The sequence below is a fragment of the Thalassophryne amazonica genome, chromosome 17 (assembly GCF_902500255.1).
Source record: "Thalassophryne amazonica chromosome 17, fThaAma1.1, whole genome shotgun sequence".
NCBI lineage: Eukaryota > Metazoa > Chordata > Actinopteri > Batrachoidiformes > Batrachoididae > Thalassophryne > Thalassophryne amazonica.
The window spans coordinates 69,719,238-69,738,787 of record NC_047119.1 but is presented as its reverse complement, the minus strand read 5'-3'; the positions used below and the strand labels follow the sequence as shown (position 1 = coordinate 69,738,787).

The window sequence follows — 19,550 nt, the reverse complement described above, 5'->3', positions numbered from 1 at the left end:
AAACAAAACAAAGCCACACCCCATCACCATTTCAGCATAATGTCAACACTTTGGTAGTGCGATATTGTGCCATTGCTTAGGGGAGAGCCCTAGATGTTGTTTACAAACGCAAAAGTACTTTTTATTCTGATTACTCGTTTACTAAAATAATCGATAGCTGCAGCCCTAACTTGAATAATTCTATTACAAAAAACATTTGAGGAAAATTTGCCGAGGCTTCGTAATGCTGTAGTACATACGCCAGGCCTGTATGTGGCGCTGTAACATTCCCACAAAAAAACGGAGAAGTATGGTCTTCTCCATTTTTAACAAATGTAAGAAGAGCTAATCAATGCCACAGGCGACGCTACAAGTTTACAAAGCCGCACACTGAGTAAAATAAAGCCTTTTAAGAGAAAGAGTCAGCACTGATCCTCTGAAATGGACTTATTGTCATCAGGTTTTTGAAAAAAATAAAAAGGTCGGAGACTTTTCTAACAGACCTCGTATTCCCAAAGAGTTTGTTTTGGTTTAAGCTAGTTCACCTTCATTCTCTTTTCTACAATTTGCTTTTCATCCAATATTGTAAAGTTTACACTTTCAGATAAAAGACAATGGAAGAGACGGTTTCATATCACAATATGGACAGCTTACATATCTGGTCACCAGGGGGCACTTAGGAAATTTTTAATACTTTTATTATATTTACCCCATTCTCCTTTCAAAATTTGCCAAGTTTCTTGATTCTATATTAAGAAATGTAAAAGTTATCCCAATATTAGGATGTGTTCATGAATACGGTTAGTTGGCAAAACATTAGTTCCCAAAGACACCACCATGGGGCTCTGCCAACTTGTTTCCATATCCAGAAATGCTCACCTGGGGTCACTCTACAAGTTTGCCAAGTTTCATTTTTTCATACCAAAAACGCACAATGTTAGCCTTATATACCCCACTAATTGTAGAATACACATATATGGGGTACTAGTTATATGTGTGTAAAACATTGTGGTCATAACTTGAAGGGTTTTGCCTTCAAGTGATGGTGAACCCCTGTGGTCTGACCCTTGTTCAGGTGGTTAGTGGAGATCAGAATGCTGATAGTATTATCAGTAAATCTAATGCAAAACTTAACTTCTTGCACAGACAGGCCAAAAAATTTGACATTAAAACAAAACGGCTATGGACTATTCTCGTTCATCTTGGTACTCTGGCCTGACCAAGAAATATCAGGGGAAGCTGCAGGTAGTACAGAACAAAATAGCACCTTTGTGTGACAAAGGCCTTTTAATAATAACTCACTTAAAGAAATAATGGCAAAATGCACATTTAAGTAAAAAACAAAACAATTAATCGAAAAAATAAATCGACCGATAAACTGATTAGTAAAATAATCGTTAGTTGCAGCCCTAGTGTTTAGGCTAAAATACGTCTTTCCTAAAAAAAAAAAAAATCAAAGTCCGGATTTCAAAAAAGAAGAGAAAAAAGGACAGGGAAAGAAAACTAAATGAGGGAAAGCAGCTACTAATCAAATTCTTTGAAAAGAGAGGTGAGCTTGAAAGCTAGCTATATTGAGTTGGGGAACCAAAGTGCACCATTTTCTAGAAAAATGGTGCAATTTGGTGCATTTTAACAGACGGGAATGCACCAAATTGCACCATTTTTCTAGAAAATGGTGCAATTTAGTCCCCAAGACCCCCCAACTCAATGTTGCACCCCCAACTTTAAAAAGGGTTTTGACTCCCAGGTGTGATCTAAGGTATACATGATTTAGACCTGGTTTGACTATGCATTAGAAATTTGTTGTTTGCATTAATAAAAACAGTGTGTGTGTGTGTGTGGTGGGGGTCTTCAATATGGCTAGTACCTAGGGCCCAGAATTTCGTGCTACGCCCCTGGCCAAAATGGAAACAACTGAATCTGGTTTCATTGTGTTACCCTAACAAACACTATGTGCATATATTATATATGTTTATACGAACAAATTCAATCAGCTCCTGAGCTCCGCTGGGTCCCGGGTCCCCGGAGCCGGTGATCTCGTCGGGACGTTTGGCACGTGACTAAAGTACTTTGGATAACTTTTGCCTGTTTTCTTTGGATGTATTGCTTAAAGTTGCTCTGCTGACTGTAAACCTGCTGACGAATTTAATTTCAGTTACGTGCATTTCTTTTTTTAAACTGTTGGGGTAACTCGGATGTCACACAAGAGCTGCACGTGGTGAAACCCGCCAGCTACACTTCCGCGTGACGCGAATTCTGTTATTTTCAGAAGAACCTGTTAGCTCGCCGGCTAACAGTCCCGGGAACATTATTAAGACTTTTTTTTTATTATTTTCTGTACCTGGTAGTCCGCCGCTAACACGTCCCGGGCCGTCTCGGTGCTGAAGCGTCCCGCAGAAACAACCGCCATCCCGCACAACCTAATCCGGGTCCCGAGGCGAACCAGGCGCGCGGGACCCCGCTGCCACACGCGCCACACCATAATAAACGCCGCGCGCTCCTGCAGGAAGCCACAGCCATATATGAGCAGCGACACTCTTCTTCGGGCTCCAAGGAGGATGGCAACTAGCGTAGAAGCGCACTACCGCCGCCTACTGTGGTGGAGTGTAGCTTCCCACAGTTTCGCTTCTCTGAAGTGGAGGCCCTTTACAATTTGGTGCAGCATTACTGCCACCATGTGGACAGGAGTATGGATGCACAGACTGACGACTGAAGCTACTGAAGGGACACTTAGTGAGCAGCCACGCCCTCAGATTGCTTTATTATTAAAGAAGATACCTACGGAAGCGTATTGCATTCACTGGATAAAAAAAAATTTTGACCACTGATCTCGTAATTACGAGATCTTGATCAGGTGTGTAAATAGTTTTATGTATATACTTCCGTACTTCCAGTCCCTCAGCACAGACGTGAGCTGAGCTCAGCCGATGATAACACACTATAATCAAACACAAAGTGTGGATTTTCCCCCTGAAGTGCTCCCGGATGAATGTCCAGGGAGGAGCACAGGGCGACTTCCAGCTTTCACTCACACAGACCCACCGACCACTGAGGGACACAGCGGGGCTCACTCCCACCCGGGCACATGCCAGTCTGTGTGCCCGAGCTGTGCCTCGCCTCGCTGGAGGAGTTTCATTCATCTGGAAGTACGGAAACGATTACACACACACACACACACAGAGAAAATAAATAAATAAAAACAATAGCTTGATCTCATAATTACGGAAGCGTATTGCATTCACTGGATAAAAAAAAATTTGACCACTGATCTCGTAATTACGAGAAAAGATCTCGTTATTATGAGATCTTGTCTCGTAATTATGAGATCAGGAAAGGTGCCACATTGACCACTGCTTGGCTCAGAACCACGTACTGTACATCCACCGAGAGGTAAATTCATTTCTGTGTATGGGTAAATTAACAGCTCGGTTTATTTACAACTGTGGTTTTGTTACGTTTTGCTGTACGTGACGTCATGGCAACGTATACGCTGACAGACGTGATTGAGTTGTTGTTGTTAAGCTAGCGTACAGGTAGCATAGCTAACAAGGAGACCACAAGATTGTTAATGAAGCAACAAAACGTATGTATTTACAGGAAAACAAGGACATGGCAGAGCAAACGTCCCATTACCACCATAAGAATGGTTTATGGGATTTTCTTCGAAAGCGAGGTGTTGCAGAGGAAAACATTGATCGAATGCAACAAGACAAGGTAAGGTTGATGTTATGTGTCGGACGCAGCTCGGAGAACCGACCAGCGTTTGAAGGACCCAGTATGAAATAAGCAGAGCACGGTACAAAGGCTAACTGAATTTAATACATAACAGTGATAATACAGAAAGGTGCGGTCTGGCGTGGTGCGCTCCCAGCAGCGCTAACGGTCAGGAGCCAGAAGCTGTTTCGGACCCAAGGACCCCGCCGACACCCCCCAGGTGGCCGCAACAACCGAGTCTGTGAAAGAAGGAACCATTATGTGAGTCCACACTCTACACACAGAACACTTAAAGGTGTACAAACAGCAAACACTTCCTGGCTTGATTACTGATCAGCTTCCAACCTGCAGGCATGGAACATCCAGTTCACAAAACTCCACCACAGTGGAAGCTGATACATGACTAACAAACAGCTCAATACAATAAGGTGTGAGGGACACCACATTTACTGACTGTATAACTGTTAGTCACAAAATCTAACGTACCTCAGGAAGTGTGCTGACGAGCGTGAGACCTCACCCCCTCCTCTTTCACAGACTGTGCATCAAACCTGGACGTTTCTCAGCATCCGCTGCTGATGAGATGGCTCCCGAGACGACGATCTCACCCGTCTGGTCACAAGGTCGAGTCTCTGGCAAATACACACTGTGCACTCCAGTCTTAAATGCCAACATGTTCCAATCCATCCAGATGCACCACAGCTGTGAGTCCTGACGAGTCGCAGGTGATCAGGGTGAGGTCCTGACAGCCTCAGCAACACAGCCACTCAGTCCCAAATGCACGCCACCTGGGAGGAAAACAAAAAGACAAACAAACCGGCAGCCAGGCCCCCCCAGCCATATAACAGTACCCCACCCTCACGGGAAGCCTCCCGGCGACCACACACACCTGGCCCAGGAGAAACACCCCCCCTCCAGGGACCATGGCTGGAAACCGCGTCTGCGTTCGTCCTCCAACAGACTGGTTGAACTGGCTGCATCTTTGCCCTTGTTTGACAGTCTCAGCACAGGTGTGGCCAGGAGTTCCTACACCTGTGCGGTCAGCCTTTAACCAAACATGTGTGATTAGTCAGAAAACAAAACAACCAAAACATCCCCCCCGCCCCAGGGGACCGTCCCATCAAACCCCAGGGAAGGGGAGAAAGGAAAAACAACCTAACCCAAGCCCACAAACAAAAACACTAAAACACCCCCCCCCCCCCCCCCCACCCCAGAGGACCGTTCCATCAAACCCCAGGGAAGGGGAGAAAAGAAAAACAATCCAAACTTAAGCTCACAAACAAATGCCAAAATACCCCCCCCTCCTCCCCCCCAAACGACACGTAGGGACCAACACCCCCCAGAGGGCCACCCGCCAGCTCCAGGAGTAATAACCACGGCCGAGGTCCCTCTGGGATCCAACGTCACCCACGGGGACCACCAGCGCCCCCCAGAGGACCACTCGTCAACCCCAGGAGACGCCTCCCCGCATGACTAATGGACCCAGCCCCGGCCGTCCACGGCTAGATGGACCCAACGCCCGTTCCCCCCCAGAGGACACCACAGTCAAACCCTGAGGGCGGAAACTGGGGGAGGGAAAACAAAAAAAACCCCAAACCCCCCCCCCTCCCCTCCCGGGTGCAGAGGCTACCTGGGAAACGCCCAGCACAACCTAACTGCACCCCTCCAGCAATGCCGACACTACGGCACACCCAGCTGGAGTCAGAGGAGAAGAGAGGGCATAACAAAAAACAAAGAGAAAAAACAACCCAAAGACCACCCCATCACCCCCCAGGGGACCGCACCATCCAACCCTGGGGATGTGAAACAAAAAGAAACAAAGGAAAAAAAAAAAACAGACCAACACACAGTTGTTTGGGTCCCTGTTCTCTTTGTGTTTTTTTTTTTTTTTTGCAAAGGCTACAGGGTCACACCCCCAGACAAATAGTGGACAACAAAAAAGAAAAGCCCACACAAAAACCAACTCAAAAAACACCCACACAAAATGAACTAACACAAAACAAATCAGTGAGTTATACCGTCAAGCTCAACCAAATGGAACACACCTGTTCCTACTCAAGAGCTTGACGGTAACGTGATTCAGTCACCACAAGGGGGAACCAGAGTGCTAAAAATGAAAAAACCCCTTGGGCGACAGAAAAAAACAAACGAGCTGCTTTTGTGTGCGCAGCTGAGTGCAACACACAACCAAAATGTGCTCAACTAAATAACGCCGGAGCTGATACAACAGACGCAGTAGTTACCTTTCTCCGGGGAAACGGGGCTATGACTGTAACACAGGAAGCCCAGCGACCCGTGCTAACAGAGCTCCGCCGTGCGCGTGAACCCATTACAAACGCACTCTTGCAGCTCCCGTTTACACCTCTTATCCGGTCGGAGTGTGACGCAAAGCCGTCGCCAGTCACACTCCACCACGACCCACGGATAAGGCACAACACAGGAACACGGCTGCAAGAGAGCACAAATTAGTATCCAGTAATGGGTTTCAAACACGCACCTTCCGGGCGGAGAGCCCCGCAACTGATCCGGATAACCACTGAACGTCTGCTGCCGCCTTCCCGGCGCGTTACCGTCTCTGCTACCGCTGGGTCCGTGATGTTTGGCCAGAGACTACTGTTATGTGTCGGACGCAGCTCGGAGAACCGACCAGCGTTTGAAGGACCCAGTATGAAATAAGCAGAGCACGGTACAAAGGCTAACTGAATTTAATACATAACAGTGATAATACAGAAAGGTGCGGTCTGGCGTGGTGCGCTCCCAGCAGCGCTAACGGTCCGGAGCCAGAAGCTGTTTCGGACCCAAGGACCCCGCCGACACCCCCCAGGTGGCCGCAACAACCGAGTCTGTGAAAGAAGGAACCATTATGTGAGTCCACACTCTACACACAGAACACTTAAAGGTGTACAAACAGCAAACACTTCCTGGCTTGATTGCTGATCAGCTTCCCACCTGCAGGCATGGAACATCCAGTTCACAAAACTCCACCGCAGTGGAAGCTGATACATGACTAACAAACAGCTCAATACAATAAGGTGTGAGGGACACCACATTTACTGACTGTATAACTGTTAGTCACAAAATCTAACGTACCTCAGGAAGTGTGCTGACGAGCGTGAGACCTCACCCCCTCCTCTTTCACAGACTGTGCATCAAACCTGGACGTTTCTCAGCATCCGCTGCTGATGAGATGGCTCCCGAGACGACGATCTCACCCGTCTGGTCACAAGGTCGAGTCTCTGGCAAATACACACTGTGCACTCCAGTCTTAAATGCCAACATGTTCCAATCCATCCAGATGCACCTCAGCTGTGAGTCCTGACGAGTCGCAGGTGATCAGGGTGAGGTCCTGACAGCCTCAGCAACACAGCCACTCAGTCCCAAACGCACGCCACCTGGGAGGAAAACAAAAAGACAAACAAACCGGCAGCCAGGCCCCCCCAGCCATATAACAGTTGATTCCACTTTCAAGCCTGATAAAATTCCCAAAGGAATGATTATATTGCAGAGCTGCATACTTTTTATGCATTCTCAGATGTACAGTTTAAGTTATTGCGCATTTTTTAGGCTTATTCATCGCAATTATTCAATGAACGCTTATTGAGATTTTCACACAGAATTAAACTCCTTGTACATGGAAGTTTACTTTCACTCACGGATTTCACTTGTTGATTTAGTAATATACACCATGTGGTGCAAATTATACATTCTTATCGCGCAATATGCACCTCATGGGGCATATTGCGCATCCATATCTCGCAATTAATAAAGTCCAGGCACAAGGACTTCAGCTCCGTGTTGATTGAATAATGCACAGGAATGTGCTGAATCTCCCGCTGAATGCATGAGCGTTAAGTCATTTGTCTTTGTATTTTTGTATTTTATTCTTTTACTGTTGATTCATTTATAATCTAGATTTGACCAATCTTTGCCACCTATTATGTATTTGTTTTATGTAAGGACCACAGTGGAAATAAGTCAACCTTTTGTGTTATCCTTGAAATTCCATTATAAATGTATTATATGTGCATATGTTTCAACACATTGTATTTTATTATACATCTTATGTGCATTTTTTTTTTAAATCAATCAATCAATCAAAAAAACGAGTTGACAAGTATGCATTTATGGTTCTGATGCAATTTGACAGGGTTCTGGTCCAAACAAACATGTCAAGTCTGATTTTCGATCAAGCCATCTCTGGCCTGGAACAGAAGAGGGGGAGGAGGAGAGGGATGGAGGGAGGAGACATAGAGAAGCGGGGGGGGGGGGGGGGGGGGGGGATGATCAGGTTAAGAAGTAGAGGAAGAGCTTCCTAGAGAAAGGGGAGGAGGAGAGGGATGGAGGGAGGAGACATAGAGAAGCGGGGGGGGGGGGATGATCAGGTTAAGAAGTAGAGGAAGAGCTTCCTAGAGAAAGGGGGGGAGGAGAGGGATGGAGGGAGGAGACATAGAGAAGCGGGGGGGGGGGGGGGGATGATCAGGTTAAGAAGTAGAGGAAGAGCTTGCTAGAGAAAGGGGGGGAGGAGAGGGATGGAGGGAGGAGACATAGAGAAGCGGGGGGGGGGGGGGGGGGATGATCAGGTTAAGAAGTAGAGGAAGAGCTTGCTAGAGAAAGGGGGGGGAGGAGAGGGAGGGAGGAAGGCAGACGTAGAGAAGCAGAGGAGGGGGAAGAAGAGCTAGCTAGAGAAAGAGGGGGGAGGAGGGGATAAGATGGAGAGGAGGAGGTTGGCCAGGACATCGCTGCAGAATGCTAAGGGAAAGATGCTAAGAGAATTGCAGAGGTCCATATTGCAATTTGAATTAAATTTCAGTTAATTGTTCAGCCCTAGTATATCACCATATACTCAGGCACAAATTAACTGGCAGTTCATTTAAAGTTAACTTTTTGTTTTTAATGTTTCTTCACAGATTGACACGTCACTTATCAGAGAAATAGAAGATGCCTACCTTGCACGCTATATACCAGCTTATGGTGACAGGATTGCTCTGAGGCGATACTGTCTGGACAAAGAAAAACAAAAAGACAGTAGTTCAAGGATGTCCCTTCTTGAAAAACTTCGAAAGAAACTAAGGACAGCAACAGCAAGTCAAGATGAGGAATATTAACAGGAACCCTGGCCTGCAAGAAGTGCAAAAAACCCAATCCGGGATCGTTCTAAAAATGCTGTTAAGAGTACAAGAAAAATTGAGTTGGGGTGGATCCATGATGGAAAACAAGTGAGGAAGCGTTCTGGTGGTGGCACCAGGGTACTTGAGGTATCCAAGTATTCAACCAAGACAGACATTTTGTCACTTGCCAAAGAACTGTTTTTTCTAGATGGTGAGTCGAAAAAAGGAAAATGGGAGGATTTCGTACACGACATTTATGACTTTAAGGAATCACGCCTTGATGACAGCAGTACTGTTGGCGACTTGTACACAGTGTCAAAATTTGGGATTTTACGGTTCTACCTGAGCACAACACACTTGGTAGACTTATCTGACACAGAAGTGGACAGAAAAAAGGACAAATGTGGTGACACTATAGGAGAGCAGCAGATACAGACCAATTCTGATGAGCACCAAGAAAAGCCAAGCAGACTGAATGAACCACAAAGAGAACAATCGGGTGCAGCTGAAGACTCAAATGTTGTTGATCTTACCTCTGAGTCTGATCATTCAGAGGTGATCATTGGTGGCCTAGTAGGTGGATCCTCTCCAAGCCAGCTGGATGACACTGTTCCACTTTTCTTTCCCATGGAGGAGATTTTCAGTGTTGCCTTTACTACAAGCTGTCCTGTCTTAGCAGATGACCATGCAGTCCATTCAAGTGCACACTGTTACCCACTCTCAGAGGTCCAACTGAATTCTGCTGTTCCAATTTTCACACCAACAAATGAAGTCTTCAGTGTTGCCCTGTCCACATCCACTCCTGTCTCAGAGGATCGTGTTGGCTGTGCTGTCCATTCAGGTGGTGATGCACATAATGACACACCCCCAGAGATTCAGCTGGATGATGCCACCCCAGTTTTCACTTCAGTTGAGAAATACACCAACAGTGCCCCCTCCACATCCACTCCTGTGTCACGGGACCATGAACAACATACTGACTGCTCAAGTTCTGATGCAGACTATGACCAGCATTATGTGAGTCTCAAACTTCACAGAGTGAATCTTTTAGAGGAAATGATTTGTCAGTTCAAAGATGAGTTAATGTTGAAGTACCCTTTAAAGTTTTCTTTTATTAATGAAAGGGGTGCAGATGCAGATGGTGTGGCCAGAGATGCCTATGCTGCTTTTTGGACAGAATTTTTGGATTCTGCAGCAGAGGGGGCAGAAATGAGGGTGCCATCTCTGTCACCAAAGTGGCAGGAGGAAGAGTGGAGAGCTGTGGGAAGAATACTGGTCAAGGGATTTCTGGATCAAGGATACTTTCCATTGCGCCTTGCCCCAGCATTTACCACAGCACTGATATTTGGAGAGCATGCTGTGCCTACTGATTCACTGTTTGAATCTATGATGTTGTACCTGAGTCAGTGTGAGAGAGAACTCATAACTGTTGCCTTAGAGGGAGACCTTGATAGTGATGGCCAGGATGCGTTATTAGATCTGCTGGATCGTCTGGGAGTGAAAACGGTTCCATCACAAGACAACCTTAAAGCTGTCCTCCTTCAAGCTGCACACAAAGAAATCATACAGCAGCCAAAGTATGCTCTGGATAACATGTCAGCAGTTGCAGCACAACTCCTAAAGACCACCATAACCACACCAGCAAAATTACAGATCATGTATACAGACAAAAAACCAACTTGCAGGAAAGTCCTAAAGCTAACTGAAGCAAGACCAGAGAGTCCAGCTGAGAGACAAGCCCTTGGATTTTTACAGCAGTACATACGAGGATTGGATGAAGTGGGTCTCAGAAGGCTGCTGAGATTTGTAACAGACTCCGATATCATCTGTGTCACAAACATAGAAGTTATATTTACAGCTTTGGAGGCACTGCAACGTAGACCAGTTGCACACACCTGTGGATCGGTTTTGGAGTTACCCTGTACATATAAATCCTACCCAGAGTTACGTGTGGAGATGGAGAATGTCCTGATGAGTAACTATTACACTATGGATATTGTGTAGTGAGGAATGGCATGTAATTGTGTACAGACCAAGCAGGGTCCATATTGACATTCTGAATGTAACCAAACTGCACTCTTAAATATCAGAAACCTCAGACAGAAGTAGATTTCAAGAAAAGTTTTGTGTCTCAAATGAAGTCCCAAAATTCTGAATCAAATTGCATTTTTTTATACCAGTCTGTTCTAGAAGTTCTACAGTTCGTCTATGAGATAAACTCAAGAGATTATTTTATTTTTTGCAGTTTGGCATGCAGTTAAAAAAAAAATACTGCAAGTTAAAAGCAGACATGATTATATCATATACTGTGCTCTTCAGACGTATTGGGACAATTGATATTTCACACATTTAAATTTGTTTAAGACATTTCAAATACAAAAAAAAAGATCTTCCTTAGAGTCAAACTGAAAGTAAATCTCTACAACTTGGTATAAATTCATTCAAAATCTAACAGCCAAGATGATGGATTGCATAAGTAATGAGACACAAGTCAGGGGATGGATACATGAACTTCCAAATCACTGAATATGTCTTGGACTTTATTACATCAGTTATGAAGAAATACAAACAGTATGGCACTCTGTGGTAAATCTGTGTGGAGTAGACAGTTCTCAAAAACTGAGTGACTGTGCAAGAAGGAGAAGAGTGAGGAAAGCCACCAAGACACCCAGACAACCCAGAAGAAGTTACGGGCTTCTGTGGCTGAGAAATTGTGCACAGTGTACGAGGGCTGTCAATAAGGTAACGGTCCTTTTTATTTTTTTCAAAAACTATATGGATTTCATTCATATGTTTTTACGTCAGACATGCTTGAACCCTCGTGCGCATGCGTGAGTTTTTCCATGCCTGTCGGTGACGTCATTCGCCTGCGAGCACTCCTTGTGGGAGGAGTCGTCCAGCCCCTCGTCGGAATTCCTTTGTCTGAGAAGTTGCTGAGAGACTGGCGCTTTGTTTGATCAAACTTTTTTCTAAACCTGTGAGACACATCGAAGTGGACACGGTTCGAAAAATTAAGCTGGTTTTCAGTGAAAATTTTAACAGCTGATGAGAGATTTTGAGGTGATTCTGTCGCTTTAAGGACTTTTCACGGTGCGAGACGTCGTGCAGCGCTCTCAGGCGGCGTCATCAGCCTGTTCAAGCTGAAAACCTCCACATTTCAGGCTCTATTGATCCAGGACGTCGTGAGAGAACAGAGACGTTTCAGAAGAAGTCGGTTTCAGCATTTTATCCGGATATTCCACTGTTAAAGGAGATTGTTTTAATGAAAGACGTGCGGACGGGTCCGTGCGTCGGGACGCAGCCGACACGGCGCGGCGGCACAGGAAAAACACCTCCGTGTTGATAACCATTTGTTAAAATCCAGGCGGCTTTCGATGGCTTTCAGTGGAGTGAGTATATGAGAAATTGTTTATCAGCTGGAGATGTTCCAACTTGTCCTTAAGGCTTCCAGCAGAGGTGTTTTTCCTGTGCCACCGCGTCGGCTGCGTCCCGACGCGCGGACCCGTCCGCACGTCTTTCATTAAAAAAATCTCCTTTAACAGTGGAATATCCGGATAAAATGCTGAAACCGACTTCTTCTGAAACTTCTCTGTTCTCTCACGACGTCCTGGATCAATAGAGCCTGAAATGTGGAGGTTTTCAGCTTGAACAGGCTGATGATGCCGCCTGAGAGCGCTGCACGACGTCTCGCACCGTGGGAAGTCCTTAAAGCGACAGAATCACCTCAAAATCTCTCATCAGCTGTTAAAATTTTCACTGAAAACCAGCTTAATTTTTCGAACCGTGTCCACTTTGATGTGTCTCACAGGTTTAGAAAAAAGTTTGATCAAACAAAGCGCCAGTCTCTCTGCAACTTCTCAGACAAAGGAATTCCGACGAGGGGCTGGACGACTCCTCCCACAAGGAGTGCTCACAGGCGAATGACGTCACCGACAGGCATGGAAAAACTCACGCATGCGCACGAGGGTTCAAGCATGTCTGACGTAAAAACATATGAATGAAATCCATATAGTTTTTGAAAAAAATAAAATGGACCGTTATTTATTGACAGCCCTCGTATGTTTCGCATTTTGTATCCTCAGTTATACACCTTCATGATGAAGTGCACAGAGGAGGATTTTCTTAAAAAGAAGACCTGAAAGTTCAGCTACAATTTGCCAGAAAGTACAACTGAGATAGATTTGATATTTTGGTGAAGGAAAACCATTCTCTATTCCACTTCATCACTTCTCCAAACTGTTTGTATTTCCTCATAATTTATGTAAATCAAGTCCAAGACATATTCAGTGACTTGGAAATGTCCATGTATCCATCCCCTGACTTGTCTGAAGAAAACTGGAAATAAAATGGATTATTTATAGGTATTATACCAAAGCATTGTATTACATATGCAACCCACCATCTTGGCATTTATATTTTTTATTAATTTATATCAAGTTAAGAGATCTGCTTTGAGTTTAAGGAAGATAATATTAGAATTTTAATTTTTTTTGTTTGTTTTTGAAATGACATAAACAAATTAAAATGTGTGAAATACCAAGTGTTCCAATACTTTTGGAGGGCACTGTATCAGCATATTCATATCAGAGCTGTGTAAACATACTGTGTGGTTCAAAGGTTGCTGTTATATATTAATTTCATATCTTGCAATGTTATAGCAAATCCAGAGGCCAGTTGTCCATTATGGGTATGTGTTTGACAGTATCATTCAGTGTGAAAATTTTATACATTAGAAAAGTGCAATAATGGCTGCGATGTTAATTCATAGTTGTCTGCTTGTGGTTTTATTAGTGTGTCTTTGATGCACTGCAACCCCTCAGACATTGATGTATTAATGTTCAGTTGAACTCAGAGGTTGTTTTTTTTTCACTGTGATGGTTTTGAAGGCTGACCCCTCACATCACATAACTTGAAAGATTATTACGTACCAGCAGTGTGTTCTGTGGTTTTAATTCTAGTCAAAGTTATTATGAGTGCTATTCAAATTATAAGTAAGACAAATGTTTCATGCAAATGATTAAAATATTGTTCTGGGTGAGGCCAGTACTATGTTGGTAGGTTGCCCCAATAAACTTTTACTTTAATTTTGGCTGTGGCAATCTGTCACAGATTTGATCAATTCAGTTTTCAAGTACTATGTTCATAATAGAGGCAAGCTCTGCTAATAGTTGTAAAATGAGTTATAATGTACTGACTTTATACTGTGCCATTAATTAAATGTGTTCTTTTGTTTATCTTGTGTGGATTTCCTTTTGTGTTAGGTGCCACTTATCAGTACTATGTGTATGTGTAATACAACACAAACTACAAAAAAGTTTTTATTAACTTCATTGCATTCAACAAAATGCCACATTAATGATATTAGTGTTCACCATTTGCTGTCTAATGTAATTTTTCAGCATTTTTTAAGAGACCGATAATCCTGAAGATGAATTCCAGAGTGCTTGAATTTCAATATTATATTACAAAGATTTGGGCACAGTTGGTACCAGTTGGTCCCTTTATAAATCAGGTAAAGTGTTTGAATCAAAGTTATAACAGAGCCTATAAATTATTTACTCTTTTGACAAAGCCCACAGTGTATACATTACACATAATCAAGACTTTAAACATACTGTACCTCACAGGTTTCAATTGTCTTCATACTAAAATGACATTCAGATGTAATACAGGTAAATTTGCAATTGTCACTGCCATGGTGATTACAAAACATTAATTAGACAGATATTAACAACAAAAATAACAGTGACAATGATATTTCAGGTCAGTTACAGGCAATTTTAAAGTTAAAATTCACCGGTTGGCTAGTTATCTTTCTGCAGGTCGCTGCTGTCTGTCTGGGAACAGCCTGAAACACAGAAAAAAGACAACATTGTTACTCTTTAAAGAACCATAAAAATCTGAATGTATTGTTGGTTTTAACCAGGACTAGAATTGTGACTAACATTATGGTAAGTTGATTAGTCACAAAAGAACACGCAATAAAACCAACAACTCAATCATAAACTTCTTGTATTTCTGATGTTTGTTGACTGTTTGCTTGTTTTGTGACCTTGTGGTGGATCTGTTTCCCTGTGGGGATTAATAAAGCTAAATTATAGATTTATTTTTTAAATTAGGGACAGTACATATTAATAAACAGTTTCATGTAAATATGCAGGATTATAGCCAGTGGCTAATTTCCATCCCTTATCCCTAACCTAATAAACTGAAACAGTGGGAGTCATTCAAGACATTTTACAAAATGGTGCATGAATCAAAGCAACACACTTTATTATTGTTGATCCATGTTAATTGTTGATGTACTTTTTTTTTTTTTTTTTGCTTTTTGTTGCTGATATTAGTATACTGTCGTTCTAGGCCTACTAGGCCAGTAATTCTTGGTCTGGGGCTCAGGAGTCTGGACCCCCCACAAGACATTACTGGATTAATCAAAAGGGTCACAAGATGACAAGATATGATACAGGAAAATATTTTTTGAACATAATGTGATTTTTTTTTAGTCATTTCTGCTTTATTTATTTTGGATTTTGGCATTTTACTTCCTCAAGCCTCTGCAGCTGGTCTGCTCTGTGTCAGCCTGATCCCGTCAGATCTCAGAAGCTAAACAGTGCAGGACCTGGTTAATACTTGGATGGGAGACCTCTTTGGAACACCAGCGGCTCTGTGTGTTTCTCCAGGTTACACTGGAGTTGCGTCAGGAAGGGCATCCGGTGTAAAACTTGTGCCAAATACCAGTGTGGATCTGGCTGTATCCACTGTGGTGACCCCAAACAAAAATGGGAGCAGCTGAATGGACAACAACAACCTCCTCAAGATTCAGATTACACAAAACAAAGTAAGTCCTCTCTCCAGATCAGCTGGATCAGTTACAATATTTAACTAAGTCAATCGACCAAAGATCAGTAAACCACTGCTTTGATAACTGAATAACTGTTTTAATTTTTATTAAGCAAAGATGTAGAGAAAGAGAAAAACAATACAGTAACAAATCAATGCAACAATTAATATTTTCTACCAAGTTTTTATAATAATAATTAAAAAAGGCAAACACACGATGTAAAACTGTATCTCCACCACACACACGAACAACACTTTCATTTTGAATAAATTTAAGAGTATAAATTTAAACAAAATCACAGACAACCACATTAGTTTGATAAATCTGTTCTTAAAATAAATCTGATAAATCTGTTCTTCAGTCCTGTCCTGAAGCTGGTTTAATTGTAAATTGCTGAATTCACTTCATTTTTGCAGCATTAAGTGGAGCTGAGTTGCTGAAAAGAAAGTGAAAGCAGCCTGTGGACTGTGGCCGCGGTGACATCCATCATTACAAGTGAAAAGGGCCATTTCAGAAGCTAATCACCGCTCACCCTTTATTGCTTTTATTTGTGGAACTAAATGATTCACTATCTTGAATGATAGCTGATTGATTCAGTATCTTTTGGTTTTGTACTGTTAGACAAAAATAGATAATGACTGTGGGGAACTTTAACACACACACACACACATAATATTTTTTATTTTACTATTTTCTGAGTTTATGAATAAAAAAAATATGAGGTGGGGTCCTGGGTACTGGATAGACTTTGATTTTTTTGATTATGGGTCAAACTTTTGGAACCACTGTACTAGGCCTTTAGCACTATACTTACTATTAAATCTGAGTGTGGATGTAGGCTCGTAAGAAAAGGTAGAGTTCAATTGCCTCCTCAGAAGAAGTAGGTGGGTGCAGATAGTTTTCTGACATTGCAAGGCAGCAAATGTCAAAAACAGTCTCATCACATGGATTTGGACCTCTTGGCAGGCATTCCTCTCTACAAGCCTGGATCTGTTGATGGGATACTGCCTTGATGTAGTTTGTGGTGCCAAACAGATGGGGAAGGTTGTACATCAATAGTGGTCGTCCACTTGGAGAAACTGCATTCCTACTGGGGCGAATTCTGTGGCAATTCCACAGGTTAGCAAGGTCCTGCAGCTCTCTCTAGAAGAAGAAAAGCAAACAAGAAAAAAAAAACAAAACACTTAGCCTAAACTTGCTCATTTTTTATCCCATACTTTAGTGACACTGCAGCCATTTTTCACCTCAAAGAGGCTGTGAAGGGAATCTAATAAATCTGATGACAGATAAGTCTTCTGTGTAAAATTCATTCTGAACTTAAGTGAAGCTCATGAGGTTTGAACTGAGAAATAATTAACCTGTTGTGAATGTGAGTCTTTTTGCAACATTTTTTTTTTTTTTAGCAGCTCAGGAAGAAAATACTTTGGGATTCTTATTCACATTTGAACTGTGACTATGAACAGCTTGGAAGGGAGAGAGATGATCACAGCGCACAAAACTGTACTAAACGACTGGATCAGCTGGGCATATGAACAGTGCCAGCATATCTCAGGGCAAGTCATGATTATTGACAGAATAAAAAGTCTAGCCCAGTGAAGGTAACAAACAGACCTAATTCATTACTTAACTCATTCAAAGTGCTATCTTCATTCACCCAAAAGGAGAGAAAGACTTACCTCAATTATTTCCAAGCATGTGAATTGTATGAGATTTTTGTCGATGAAGTCCCCTGAGAAGTGGTCATGGTCCTTTAAATCTTGGAAGACACTGATCCAGAATTGTGCATGGTGTTTCCTTAAAAATCCCCACCATTGTTCAATCCTTTGGTTGTGATTGCTTGAACCGGTAATGTAGCATCTCTCACTGAACTCATCGTCATGGGTACCTCTTAAAAACATCTGCATCTGCTCCACTGAGCGGTTCTCAGTGCCCAGGTCTGCCCTGATTCGTGTGGGCGCGCCGCTCCTGTCTTCAACTTCATCAACCAGAAATAACTCTGGGGTTGCTATTGGTGGTATAAGCATGCAGCCAAATGACCATACGTGAAAATCCATCAACAGCACCGTTAATACATATTCCATATGGTTTCAGTTTGTCGTAGGAATCGATGTGCCATAAGAAGTTGGGGCCCGGGTTTGCATACAGGCGTCGTCTTAGACGGTTCCGTTGCCTCAGCTCTACTCCCTGAGGATCTAGGATTTTAAGCAGGTGCCGCACAGTTCTCTGAGTCACTACCAAACCATCTTGGATGCATTTCAAATGCATGATTTTGTATCCATGAAGCATACCGTATTGGTTCAACTGCTCCTGCAGAAAGAGAGCGATGTCCAGCACGTCAGACTGGGCTTTCCGCCGGAACAATCCCAACGACTTGAGATGCCTGCGCATCTCAAGTTTTGGTGCAGCAGCGACCACAGACACCCCTCACTGGAAATTTCGTGTTAAAGAAAGACCCACAAGTTCTCAGTAGGGTTTAAGTCAGGTGAGGAAGGGGACCATGTCATTATTCTGTAATCTTTGAGGACTTTGGTGTTCTGCCAAACAGTGGAGGACTTGGCTGCATGTGATGGAGCATTCTGTCCTCCACAAAAATCACGACCTTCTTGAATGATGCAGACCTTTTCCTAAAAACTGGCAGTAAGTTTGGGAGTTGATTTTAAGTCCATTTTCATCCTGAAACTGTCCAACTAGCTCATCTTTAATAACAGCCTGTACCGGTACCCCTCCTCCACATTGTTGACATCTGACTTGAAGCGATACTGTGTGTCCATTAGTGATCCAGAACCACAGGTCCAACCTTCTAGTCCATCAAGAGTCACTCTAATTTGATCTGTCTACCAAACCTTTGAAAAATATGTCCAGATATTTATTGCCTCAGTCTTGATGTTTTAACTTGTGAGTCTTGTTCAGTGGTGGTTGTGTTTTAGTCTTCATGACATTGGCTGTGTCTCTGAGCACTGAATACTTTGGACATGCCATAGGTATTAAAGGCACTGCGTTGCGGTGGTTTGAATCATATTTGTCTAATAGATTACAATTTGTTCATGTAAATGGGGAATCTTCTTCACAGACTAAAGTTAATTATGGAGTTCCACAAGGTTCTGTGCTAGGACCAATTTTAAACTTTATACATGCTTCCCTTAGGCAGTATTATTAGACAGTATTGCTTAAATTTTCATTGTTACGCAGATGATACCCAGCTTTATCTATCCATGAAGCCAGAGGACACACACCAATTAGCTAAACTGCAGGATTGTCTTACAGACATAAAGACATGGATGACCTCTAATTTCCTGCTTTTAAACTCAGATAAAACTGAAGTTATTGTACTTGGCCCCACAAATCTTAGAAACATGGTGTCTAACCAGATCCTTACTCTGGATGGCATTACCCTGACCTCTAGTAATACTGTGAGAAATCTTGGAGTCATTTTTGATCAGGATATGTCATTCAAAGCGCATATTAAACAAATATGTAGGACTGCTTTTTTGCATTTACGCAATATCTCTAAAATCAGAAAGGTCTTGTCTCAGAGTGATGCTGAAAAACTAATTCATGCATTTATTTCCTCTAGGCTGGACTATTGTAATTCATTATTATCAGGTTGTCCTAAAAGTTCCCTAAAAAGCCTTCAGTTAATTCAAAATGCTGCAGCTAGAGTACTGACGGGGACTAGAAGGAGAGAGCATATCTCACCCATATTGGCCTCTCTTCATTGGCTTCCTGTTAATTCTAGAATAGAATTTAAAATTCTTCTTCTTACTTATAAGGTTTTGAATAATCAGGTCCCATCTTATCTTAGGGACCTCGTAGTACCATATCACCCCAATAGAGCGCTTCGCTCTCAGACTGCAGGCTTACTTGTAGTTCCTAGGGTTTGTAAGAGTAGAATGGGAGGCAGAGCCTTC

The 19,550-nt window shown here is 42.9% G+C and overlaps 1 protein-coding gene and 1 long non-coding RNA gene across 2 annotated transcripts in view; both read right to left on the bottom strand.

The window, feature by feature from the left end:
• fpgs (folylpolyglutamate synthase) overlaps nucleotides 1–2,536 on the bottom strand; it is a 111,437-nt gene extending 108,901 nt beyond the window's left edge. The window contains exon 1 of the mRNA XM_034192367.1: nucleotides 2,321–2,536. Coding sequence (XP_034048258.1) covers nucleotides 2,321–2,461 — 141 coding nt within the window. The 5' untranslated portion in view covers nucleotides 2,462–2,536. The remainder of the gene's footprint in view (nucleotides 1–2,320) is intronic.
• An 11,570-nt stretch (nucleotides 2,537–14,106) lies between these two features.
• LOC117529633 lies at nucleotides 14,107–17,609 on the bottom strand. Its single transcript, XR_004566054.1, has 3 exons — nucleotides 17,319–17,609; nucleotides 16,457–16,785; nucleotides 14,107–14,649 (listed from the first exon to the last, which is right to left on the bottom strand). It is a non-coding gene; the product is annotated as an uncharacterized LOC117529633 (long non-coding RNA).
• Between the last annotated feature and the right edge of the window lie 1,941 nt (nucleotides 17,610–19,550).